Genomic DNA, 12,020 nt, shown 5'->3' on the forward strand with positions numbered 1-12,020 from the left:
ACACAGGTCAGTGAGTGGCAGGGCTGGAACCCGACCCTATGCCTTTTAGCTCCGAGTTCTTCACCCAGGTTGTTGGCTGGGGTCGTTGGGGAAGCCCCCAGCCTCACTCAGGGCCCCCACTCCATTGCCAGCCCTCTCCCCAGCCCCATCCATGATCTGCCTTGGTGGTGTCCTGGATAAATTCCCCAACCCTGCTCGGCCTCTGTCTCCCTCTGCAGCGAGGGCAGAGGGACTCCCTTCTGGGGCTGATGAGGGCACGGCTGGCAGAGGCCAGCACGGCTCTTATCCCCCACCCCTGCCCCCCCAGTTGCAGGCTCCTCTGGCCTCATGGAGCCCAGGTGGCCTGGCAGTGCCATGAGGAGGATGGCATTCCAGCCCACGGCCTTCTCAGGTGAGTCCTCGGGGCAGCTGCTTGGGGTCCCCCTGGGCTGGAAGAGGCTTGGAGGGGACACAGCTGTGGGTCCAGCTGTGGTGGGTTAGGACAGTGCTCTGCTTTGCTGCTCCAGGCTGGAAAGAAAACCATGGGGGGTGGTGGTGGTAAAGAAGGGCCCAGAACAGAGTCTAACCTGAGCCCAGGCACCCCAAGAACTGTGACTGCTGGATTCTTGCACACGTGGGTCCAAGCCCCCAGTTTCCTTTTTTTTGTCTCAACCACCCTTTTCTGAGGGCCGCAATGCAGCAAGGCCATTTAAGCCTCCAGCTACCATCCCCCCAGGAGGCGTCATTGGCCCCATTTTTTTTTTTAATTCAATTTTATTGAGATAAATTCACATACCATGCTGTCATACAAAGCATACAATCAGTTGTTCACAGTACCATTATATAGTTGTGCATTCATCACCAAAATTAATTTTTGAACATTTTCATTACCACGCACACAAAAATAATACGAATAGGAAGTAAAGTGAAAAAGAACAATTAAAGTTAAAAAGAACACTGGGTACCTTTTTTTTTCCCCCATTTTTCTACCCATCCATACACTGGACAAAGGGGAGTGTGGTCCTTATGGCTTTCCCAATCACATTGTCACCCCTCATAAGCTACATTTTTGTATAATTGTCTTCAAGATTCAAGGGTTCTGGGTTGTAGTTTGATAGTTTCAGGTATTTACTGCTATCTATTCCAATTCATTAGAACCTGAAAAGGGTTATCTACATTGTGCGTAAGAGTGCCCACCAGAGTGACCTCTCGGCTCCTTTTGGAATCTCTCTGCCACTGAAGCTTATTTCATTTCCTTTCACTTCCCCCTTTTGGTCAAGAAGATGTTCTCCATCCCACGATGCCATGGGCTGGAATTCCACTTTGCCAGGGAATTTACTCCCCTGGGTGTCAGATCCCATGTAGGGGAGAGTGGCCCCATTATAAAAGAAGAGGAAGCTGAGGGTCAGAGAGTCCCCCAGCCAGAAAGGGGCCATGGGGGACTCTGTGCTCGTGAGTACTAGATCCACTTGCTCTGAGCCTCAGTTTCCTCAGGTGTGAAACGGGCTGGAGAGACGAGCCCATCGAGCCCTGGGCACAGTGCCTGGCAGCTAGAAGGCTCTGGAAAAGGCCGGCACTGCTGTTAATAACTCGAGGGTTTAACTGAGGTAGCCAGAGGGCAGATCCGAGGTGGCCCCTCTGAGGCCAGCCCAGCCCAGCCCTCGCCCGCCTGAAGGAAACAAGGCTGGGTCCCCTGCAGGGCAGGGTGCACCCTGAATGGCCCCCTTCCTTCCTCCCCCAAGGGGGCTGAGGGGTTCCAAAAGGGTACCAGGGGCCCCTGACTCAGCCCCGGCCTCCTCCCTCCCCACAGATTGTCTCAATTGCAGCAAAGTGTCAGAGCTGACGGAGCGGCTAAAGGTGCTGGAAGCCAAGGTGAGTGGGCAGCGTCCTCCCCCCAGCTTCCTGCTTCCAGGCCAGGCCGGGCAACAGCCTCCCCACCTCCTTCCTGCGCCCCCCACCCCCTGCCCGCTCAGTGAGCTCCGCACGGACCCTGCAGCAGGCAGCTGCCCCCGACACACAGGCACGGCCCTCTGCTGTTCCCATCCAGCCCTCTGGCCTCTCCCCCTGTGCCCCTCCCCGGGGAATTTGCTCACAGACGGCCCGGTGGTCTCCTCCACAAGGAAGTCAGGCACCTCGCCACCTCCACACCTTTATTCCTCCAGGAAGCCCCCTTGGATGTGCCCTCATTCCCACCCCAGCTAGATACGCATGGGCCCCCCCCTCCAGAACTCCTGGCAGGATCCCCTGGTCACCCCGTAAGCTTTTCCTTTAGCCCCCCTGTAATATTATCTTCCCAGGTTCAGAAGCAAAACAGCTACTTACATCTCAACTTATTTAAAAAAGCTTTTTTAAAAAGGTAAAACCTAAGACACTCTAAATATAGAAACATGAAAAGTTCAGAAACGTGAAAAACCTCCCAGAAAAACCCCTTGCAGCAATGAGCTGTGGGCCCAGGGAGTGGCTGGGAACATTTGAACATGTAAGCATCTTTTCTTCCAAGATGTTCTAAACGTGCACACGAGCATATCCGTTTTGTCTGCATGTCCTTGGCTCTATGAGTCCCTCCTCTGGAAATTTATCTGAAGGGGATTATCCGATGCAAAGATGTTTACCAAAGTGTTAACTCTCAATGGGGAAGTTTAAAAACCAGACTACAGAATGGATGACTGTATGAATTACAGCACATCCTCTCTGTGGAATATTAGGCAGTCCTTAAAAAAAACCATAAAACTCCTTTTTCTAACATGAAACAACATCCCTGGTGTATCAAGTGGAAAAAGCAAGCTTCCAATAGCATGTGCTAGCCCCTGAGTTTTGACACACCCACGTGGGACGTGACCCAGTCAGAGGATTTTCTCTGGACACTCCCCCCCCATCTCCCCCTACTATCCCCTCCACCCCCCACCCCCACCCCAGTCAGAGGCCATTCCAGCCTCTCCCTGATGCTCTGTCGGAAGCTCGGGGGACACCTCTGATCTTGCAGTCTCCCCACCCTGAGCCCACCAGTGAATTTTGGGTGCACTGCTGAGCCTCTATTTCATGTCAGACACCCCGCCGCCCCAAACTTCCCTCCAGATTTAGTGACAGCCCTTCTCGCCATAACCCAGTGTTGCTATCACACACCACCCAAGAGAAGCTTTATATTATCTGTGCAGATGGGCCTGGAAAAGAGCCCCTGTGGCATGGCAAGCACCCTGCGGCTCAGCATTCGACGTTGGGTGGCAGAGGGTTAGTGGGTGCCGGCAATTGTATTCCTTTTGTTGGTGACCACGTGCATGATTTTTCTTCAATGAATATTAGGAACTGTGCAGGTTCAAAAGCACAGTTGCTTCCGATAAAGTTCCGGGTCCCTTCGAGCCCAGGTCTCCACCCTGGGTGGCAGGGAGCTCTGCTGGCTCCATGGGGCCAGGCCAAGGCCTCTGGTGCCCCTGCCGCCGTCCCCACTGGCCTGTCCGTGGTGAGACCCTGGGACCCACCCCATCCCTGTCTCCCTCTTCCTCCACAGGTGGCCGTGCTGACTGTCACGGAGCAGGCAGTGCCCCCGAGCCCCGCTGCCTCCGAAGATCCCACCCCGCTCTGGGGCTCCCCAGCCACCCAGGGCAGCCCTGGAGATGGGGGCCTCCAAGGTAAGGGGTCAGGGCTGGAATGCACATTCCATTTAGGTCTCCACCCTGCCTCTGATTCCCCAGCTCGCCCCCCTAATGGGGCCTCAGTCTTCCCAGCTCTCAGACCCCTGAGGATGGACCCTACCCGGAGGGGTGGGGGCTCTGGGTGACTCTCCCCCACCCCAGGCCCAGGAGGACACTGACCCCTGCCAACCCCCCTCTCCCAGGGCTGCCAGGAGCCAGAGAGAGCGTGAGGGCCCCACTGCTCCCTCGAGGTGGTAGGTGCTGCCCGGAGCGGACCAGGAGGCCAGGGTCAGGGTGGGGGCGAGAGCAAAGGAGAGAGCTGCAACTTGATGTTCTTTCACCCCTAGACCGAGTTGGTGCTTGGGGGCTACTGGGGCCCACCGGCCCCAAAGGAGATGCCGGCAGCCAGGGCCCAACAGGGATGAGAGGCCCCCCAGGTAAGCTGTGCCCCCCCACCCCCCACAGCTCTTTTGGATTCACTCAACCTATACCCCCTGGATACCTACCCCCAGCCGGCTCTGAGGTGGGCACTGGGGTGGGTCACACCAGTCCCTGCCCTCCCGGAGCTCCCAGGCAGGGGGTGGGGGGTGGGGGGTGGTAGCCAGAGAGAAATAGCTGCACCCTCCCCCAGGTGATCAGAGCTCTGATGGGGAACAGCCAGGGTACGGGCACCCCAAGGAAGTAAGCCCAGACCCCCCTGGATCGGGGGTAGGGTGAGATGTGTGATGGACAAGGACAGCTTCCCAGACAAGGCTGACATTCTAAAGAGAGCTGAAGTTTGCACCAGGCAGAGTAGAGCGAAGACTGATTGAAGGAACAGCTTGTACAGAAGCCTGGAAGGGAAAGTGAGAGAAGGAGTCTGGAAATCGATATTCATTAAGCATCTACTATGTGCCAAAATGTCATTCTCATAAAGATCCCACGGAAGGGCTGTGTTTATCCCCTAAAAGGCATGGAAAACAGGGGTCCACCCAGCCCATGAGGGCACAGCCAGGACCTGCCCAGGGGCCCTCTCTTACCTGTGTGCCCAGGCTGCCACCTGGGGCCTGCCCCTGCCTTCTGCACGCCTGCCAACCCTGCGGTTCTGTTGCAGGTCCTCAGGGCCCCCCAGGGAGCCCTGGCCAGCCCGGAGCTGTGGGCATCCCTGGAGAGAGGGGACCTCCAGGCCCACCAGGGCCCCCCGGCCCACCTGGTCCCCCAGCCCCCATGGGGCCACCCCACGCCCGGATCTCTGAGCATGGTGAGTCCCTTGGTCATGGCAGGCCGAGGCGGGGTTGGGATGGGGAGGCAGGAGGAGGAGGCCAGGATAGCTACCCACAGGATTCACTTGGTAGACCATGGGTCAGCTGTTCACAGAGGAGGAAAACTGAAGGCCAGAGAGGGGAGGTCACTTGGCCGGGGTCACACAGCCTGGACATGGTGAGGGGCAGGCTTTAAACCCAGGTGGCCTCCAGAGCCTGTGGTTAGAACCAGTCGGCATCAGGCTGTCCCGCCAAGCCTTGGAACAGGCCGGGATCCAGTCCTGGGAGCACCGGAAAACTCAAGTCGTGGCAACAGGAAGTGAGCTCAGGCTCTCAAGGCCACAGCCTGGCTCTGTGCTCCGAGAGGCCGGGCACCGCCACCCAGCCTGGCCTCCTCCCCTTGGAGCTCTGTCTGCCCATGGGCCAGAGCATGTCCTCGTCACGTCTTCAGTGCACGAGTAGCATATCATGCTCCCTGTCCACACCTCGGTTTCCTCATCTGTACAATGGGGATAGTAGCAATGCTAGCTTCCCAGAGCCCCGTGACTCCTGTGCACAGAAGCCTGGCACACAGTAGGTGTCCAATAAATGAGCACTTCATTGACGTTCCCATTAGACACGTGCCAGGACAGGCTCAGCAAGGTGGCGAGTCTTGCTGGATGTCACCAGCTGGACTGTGGAGTGTCAGAACCCAGGTCTCCCTGCCTCCAGGCTCCGGCTGTCACACTCATTAGGTCTCCTGGTCTTGCTTGGCCAATGCACCCCCACCCCCCATCCTTGAGCAAGGGCCCAGTGTCCCTAGCCCCATAGCAGGTCACCCCCCAGGGCAAGTGAAGACTGACCACCCCACTCATCCAGCCCCACCCAGCCCTGCTCACTCACCATCTTTCCTCCCCCAGGGGACCCATTACTGTCCAACACCTTCACCGAGACCAGCAGCCACTGGCCCCAGGGACTCACTGGGCCCCCAGGCCCCCCAGGGCCCATGGGTAAGTTGATTCCAGGCTTGGAGTAATGGGGGGTTCTGGGAGATAGCAGAGGTACTATGTGGCTACAGGAGGAGGCTGGTGGATTTCCTGGCATTGTTCTCTGATCTCATCCTGAGGACATCCTTTCTTATTCTAGGTCCCCCTGGGCCTCCTGGCCCCATGGGCATCCCTGGGAGTCCTGGACACATGGTGAGTAATTCTCCAAGTGTTCCTACCCATCCTCTCGTTCACCCATCCCTTTATCCATCCATCCATCCCTTTATCCATCCATCTGTCCCTTGGTCCATTCATCCACTCACCCACGCATCCATCCATCCATCCCTTCATTCGTTCATTCAGTTAGCATTTATTAAGCATTTACATGCAATCTACTTTCCATAACTCTTCCCATTCAGTCCATGTACCAAAAGGCAAGTATTGTTCTCACCTGAGATCAAGAAAGGTGGAAGTTCTTGCCCTAGGGCTATGGCCAGCTCACGGCAGGGTCCAGATCAGTCTGGGGACCGTCCGATTCCAGGGCCAGAGCTCTTACCACTGAGCCAAATGAACTGCCTACTGTGTGCCAGAGTTCAGAAGCCCAAGCCAGCTCCCTTCTGGTCCCCCTCTACCCCCAACCCACTCCCACCCTGCCCCAGCAGTAGGCTGAGGCCCTGTCTTGTTGCTCAGGGACCTCCAGGCCCCACTGGCCCCGAAGGACTCTCCGGTCGCCCAGGAGAGAAGGGCGAGCGAGTGAGTACCCAGGCAGCCCCAGGTGGGGGGATCCTGGGGTCCCCAGGTAAGAACCCCCATAGCTGACTCCATTCCTCTGCTCCCTCCCACACAGGGACTGCGTGGGGAACCTGGCCCCCAAGGCTCTGCTGGGCAGCAGGTGAGTGATGCCACCTGCCTCGCAGCACGCCGTCCCCCTCCAGATCCCACAGGTCCAGACCCCTGCTCTGGCTCCATCCCCCAAGGCCTCTGACCCTCCCTACCTGGCCCGGGCCCTGGTGGGCCAGCTCTGGAGCCCCATGTTGAGAGCGTGCTCCGTCTCCCTCTCAGCCGTTCCCTGTCTCTGGGTCCTGTCGGTCTTGTAGGACCTTGCCCTGGGTCTCTGGGTCTCTGGGTCTGTTTCTCTTTTTCTCCCCTTCCCACCATGTCTCCATCTCTCTTACTCTGTTTCTCTTTTTCACTTTCCATCTCTCCACCTGTGATTGTAGATCTGTGTATTTCTTCCTTTAGTTTGGTTCATTTTTGCTTTATGTATTTTGAAGTTCCTAAATGGTACATACACATTTAGGATTTCAATGTCTTCTTGGTCCTTTTATCTTCATGAAATGAATATCTTTATCTTTAGTTATACTGCTTGTCCTCAATTCTACTTTGTCTGACATTAAAATAGCCACACCAGCTGTCTTATGCTTAGCATTTGCACAGTATATAATTTTCTATCCTTTTACTTTCAACCCAAGTCTGTATTTTGATATTTAAAATGCATATACTTGGGTCTTGATTTTTTAAAGTCTGTTTAGTTCATTTGCATTTAATATGTATAATTATTGATATGGTCCAATTTAAGTCAACCTTCTTGCTATTTGTGTTCTTTGTTCCTCTTTCTTTTCCTTCCATATTTTGGATTCATTGGGTGCTTTTTTGTGATTCCGTTTTAACTCCACTAAAGACCTTTAAGCCATACTTCCTTGGTTTAGTTTTTCATGGTTGCTCTGGGGATTATAATATGCTTCCTTAACTTATTTCTTGAATTTAGTTGATCTAATATTATACCACTTAATGTATAAATGGGACTGTTACAACTATATAATTTTATTTTCACCACCTTCTGTCCTTTGTGCTATTGCTCTCGTATTTCACTTCTACATTTGCTGTAAACTCCATAATACGTTGTTATTATTGTTTTGGATTTAAATAGTCAATTGACTTTTAAAGAAGTTAAGAAAACAAAGAAAAATAGTCATTTATATTTGCTGATATATTTGCCATTTCCAATATTCTTTATACTTTCCTGTAGATCCAGATTTCTACCTGATATCATTTCCTTTCAGCCTAAAAAAGTTCCTTTAGCATTTCTTGTAGTGTGGGTCTGTTGGTGATGAGATCTTTCAGCTTTTTGTTTATTTAAAATATCTTTATTTTACTTTAAATTTTGAAAGAGGTCTTTGCTGAATATAGAATTATAGAATTCTATTCTCTCCCTTTTGCACTTTAAAAATATCATTCCATGGTCTTCTGGCTTGCATAGTTTCTGGTGAAAAATTGGCTGTCATTCTTATAGTTGTTTTCCTATGTATTATGTGTCCTTTTTTTTTCTGCCTTTGTAAGATATTTTCTTTATCCTTAGTTTTTAACAGATTATGTGCTTGAGTGTGGTTTTCTTTATATTTATCCTGCTTTGGGTTTGTTGAGATGTCTGTATCTGTAAAGTTGGATTTTTGGTTTTCATTTCTGTTGTTCATTTTATTTTGTTTATAAATCAAATTTGGGAAAACATTTGTTCTTTTTTCTGTTTCTGCTCTCTCTTTTCTGCTTCTGGGACTCCAATTGCACTTGATACTCTCCCAGAAGTCATTGAAGCTCTGTTATTTTATTTTTTTAATCTTTTTCTCTCTGTGCTTCAGTTTGAGTTATTCTAATGACCTATCTTCAAGTTAATTGATTCTTTCTTCTGTTGTGTCTAATCTGTTAATCTCATTTATTGGATTTTTATTTAAGGTATAATAATTTTCACTGCCAGGATTTCCATTTGATCCTTTTTTTACAATTTCCACATCTCTGCTGAAATTTCCCATCTCATCACCAATTGATTTAACAATTCCAGTAGATTTTAAAATATATTTATCGTAGGTATTTTAAACTCCTTGTCTGCTAATTCCAGTATCTGGGTTAGTTGTGGATCTGTTTCTGTTAACTGGTTTTTCTCTTGATTATGGGTCACATTTTCCTGTTTCTTCACATGTCTAGTAATTTTTTATTGTGTACTAGACAATGTAGATAATATATCGAGAGACTCTGGATTCTGTTGTCTCCCTCTGAAGAGTGTTGACTTTTGTTCTATCAGTTAAATTACTGATGGATCATCTTTCATTTGGAGGCTTAGTTTTAGGTTTTATCAAGGAAAGTCCATATGAGTTTTGCTCTTAGTCCTGGGACATAGTCTTTATTCCTAAGGCATAGTTGTCCGGCGCTTTCTCGCCCCGCCTCGAGTCCTCGGTCGGCCGGCGATGGGGACCAGAGAGATAAGGGGAGAGAGGGTGCGGACAACGTCTTACCCGGAGCACTTGTGATCACTCAGGACTCGCGGTGGTAAAGCAGATAAACTTTTAATGGGACTAGGCAATCATCATCTTTACAGGTTCCACCCGGGGCGAGACACCTCGGGGGAGAACAACCTCGATGCGGCCGTCAGGTACGGCTCCTTGTGGGCTGTCTCCCCGAGCTTTGCCCGGGAACTTTCTTATAAACCTTGCGTGTATCCAATGGGCTAACGCCACGCACACAAGCATGATTGGTGAATACAGCGGGTGGTTACATACATCAGAAGCCGGAAGCAGGATGTGGGCGCCATCTTGGCACCACTCGATGGGCGGGGGGGACTTTGGAGCAGGTTTACAGCGCATGCGCTATGCCCGTCCCGGGAGACGGCTCTCCACATCTCCCCCTTTATTATTTATATCGACCCAGTGTCCCCAGTGATGAGTGTGCTCCCGTGAACCCAGATGGCTCACAATTTGTTCCGGTGCTTTGGGGAGTCTGGACTAGGTCTCAGCCATTTAGCGGCGGAGCCTCTAGCACCGACCAGAATGCTCACCTCATATGGAGACAGGAGAGTCCGTGAGCTGGAAACAACATGACTCTCCCTGCAGTGCTTTGCCTTGCAACTGGGGGACAAAGGCGGGGGCAGGGATAGCATTAACCAGAGTCGGAGGCGTCACTAGGCGTCCCTATGCATTGGCTAGAGTCAAGCCTGGCCACAACTATGACTCTGCCTTAGGGACCTACCTGAGACAAAAATTATGACTGCTGGCGTCGCCCGTTATACCCGGGACACAGCTGCGCGCTTAGCTACAAACCTCGCTCCCGAGTGCCCCGCCCGAGGCGGCCAGGATGGGGTATGGCCATCAGAATGGTCGCTGTTGGGGGTATCAAAGGTGGAGGACATAGCCATCATAGTGGTAACACGGTACTGCCGCGCTTGAAACAGGCGTTCTAGCAAAGATTTAACAATGACTAATCCCACCAATAGTCCCACCATCAAGAGAATCCAATTAGTCAAATTGGGCCAAGAGAACCAAGAGGTGACTTGGTCCCACAGATTTTTTACAGTCTCGCCCAGTGTGGAAAGGTCGAAACTAACAGGCTTCAATTCCCTAATGTTCTCAAGTCCCTGAAGGCCGGAGGCTTGGTCCAATGGCCCAGGCCGTATATTCGTTGGCGTTTCTGACAGCTGCTCCCCGGCCTCCCCAGGTGATGCCACGGTTCCCACCAGTCTTTCCGGAACCCACACTGGTTGACGTCCTGGTTCCTGGGGAAAAACACAAACAGAGCCTCCGGCCCAGCCGAGCACCGGGTCAGGGCCTTTCCACTGTGACGTGGAGGGAGCGATATGGCCCTTAACAGTCTCCCATATAAGGACTAGAATCGGGTCCAAACAGACACCCGTTTGGCGCGCTCGGTCTATATCACGACCAAGTTTCATCCAAGAGGGCAGGTTGAGGCTGCCAGAGCAGGGAAACCAGGGGGCAAAAGTGGCCACATCATCAAGGAATCGTTGGAGAGAACTTTTCTTAACTGAGATACCCCGCTGCTTCAAAAGGGTCTTTAAGGGGGTTAATAGGGGTGAGCTTTCAGACTGCCCCATGCTTGCAGTCGGCACTATCTCTTAATCACTCGGAGAGCTCTTCCGAGTCCCCGGGGCTACCTGAACGCCCACGGGCCCTAGTCCTCGTATGGAAAGGGGGTGCTTACCTTCTCGCGGTGATCAGTCGCGGAGGTCAAACCACGGATCCCGGGAACACGTCTCCGTCGGGTCGAGGGGAACGCGAATGAGTTCCCCGTACGGGCCACCACTTGTCCGGCGCTTTCTCGCCCCGCCTCGAGTCCTCGGTCGGCCGGCGATGGGGACCAGAGAGATAAGGGGAGAGAGGGTGCGGACAACGTCTTACCCGGAGCACTTGTGATCACTCAGGACTCGCGGTGGTAAAGCAGATAAACTTTTAATGGGACTAGGCAATCATCATCTTTACAGGTTCCACCCGGGGCGAGACACCTCGGGGGAGAACAACCTCGATGCGGCCGTCAGGTACGGCTCCTTGTGGGCTGTCTCCCCGAGCTTTGCCCGGGAACTTTCTTATAAACCTTGCGTGTATCCAATGGGCTAACGCCACGCACACAAGCATGATTGGTGAATACAGCGGGTGGTTACATACATCAGAAGCCGGAAGCAGGATGTGGGCGCCATCTTGGCACCACTCGATGGGCGGGGGGACTTTGGAGCAGGTTTACAGCGCATGCGCTATGCCCGTCCCGGGAGACGGCTCTCCACACATAGTCTTTCTGGAGTGAGTTTTATTGGGAAGGCTTAGTTGTTAACAAGCCCCTTTGACTTAACCCCAAACTCTGTCTTCCCTGTAAAGGGCAGCTGCTGAAATCTATGTTCAGTTCTACCAACCTTCCAGCTATTGTTTTTATTCTGCTTCCTTGGTGTCTTTCCCTGTATATGGGCAGCATTCAGGGATTCATCCAAAGATTAGAGGGAAGTATTTATGCAGATTTTGCTCCATGCCTTGTGGCTCCCTGGTTTTCAATATTTCCCTCTCAATCCCCTGCTTCTCTGGAAGCCTCAACTCTGACCTCTGACTCCTCAGTCCAGTTAGACTGAAGATTTCTGCTTGAGTTCTGTTTGCCAGGCTGAGTTGGCTGGGGTGTAGCTCTCTGGGGGAAAAGCCATAAAAATATATGAATTTTACTCAGTGCAGTTCCCTTCTTTCAAAGAGCAAATATACTTCAATTTCTCTGCTCTTTATTACTTTCTTTTGCCTTCAAGTAGTTGTTGTTTGCATTTTATTCATTTGGTCTAATATAGGCTACTCTCTGACTCTTTCTCTCTCCCCTGCCTCTCTCCCTCCCTCCCTCTCTTTCTCTCTCTCTCTCTGCCCCCTCCCTTTCTTCCTTTCTCCCTCTCTCACTGC

At 52.2% G+C, this 12,020-nt stretch overlaps 1 protein-coding gene across 10 annotated transcripts in view; it reads left to right on the plus strand.

Moving 5' to 3' along the window:
* Window positions 1-12,020, plus strand: part of EMID1 (EMI domain containing 1) — a 38,211-nt gene that overhangs the window by 14,513 nt on the left and 11,678 nt on the right. For 4 of the 10 annotated variants that reach the window (XR_005213955.1, XM_037816558.1, XM_037816559.1 and 1 more), the window contains exons 4-13: window positions 308-391; window positions 1,790-1,851; window positions 3,485-3,605; window positions 3,812-3,862; window positions 3,956-4,045; window positions 4,702-4,848; window positions 5,749-5,838; window positions 5,975-6,027; window positions 6,505-6,567; window positions 6,662-6,706. Coding sequence is in view for 9 of the 10 variants with exons in the window: in XM_037816558.1 (XP_037672486.1) it covers window positions 308-391; window positions 1,790-1,851; window positions 3,485-3,605; window positions 3,812-3,862; window positions 3,956-4,045; window positions 4,702-4,848; window positions 5,749-5,838; window positions 5,975-6,027; window positions 6,505-6,567; window positions 6,662-6,706 (806 nt within the window). In the remaining variant the exon portion in view is untranslated. The remainder of the gene's footprint in view (window positions 1-307; window positions 392-1,789; window positions 1,852-3,484; window positions 3,606-3,811; window positions 3,863-3,955; window positions 4,046-4,701; window positions 4,849-5,748; window positions 5,839-5,974; window positions 6,028-6,504; window positions 6,568-6,661; window positions 6,707-12,020) is intronic. The other 6 variants (XM_037816564.1, XM_037816565.1, XM_037816566.1 and 3 more) reach the window with 2 other exon arrangements.

The sequence above is a fragment of the Choloepus didactylus genome, chromosome 23 (genome assembly GCF_015220235.1).
Source record: "Choloepus didactylus isolate mChoDid1 chromosome 23, mChoDid1.pri, whole genome shotgun sequence".
Taxonomy (NCBI): domain Eukaryota; kingdom Metazoa; phylum Chordata; class Mammalia; order Pilosa; family Megalonychidae; genus Choloepus; species Choloepus didactylus.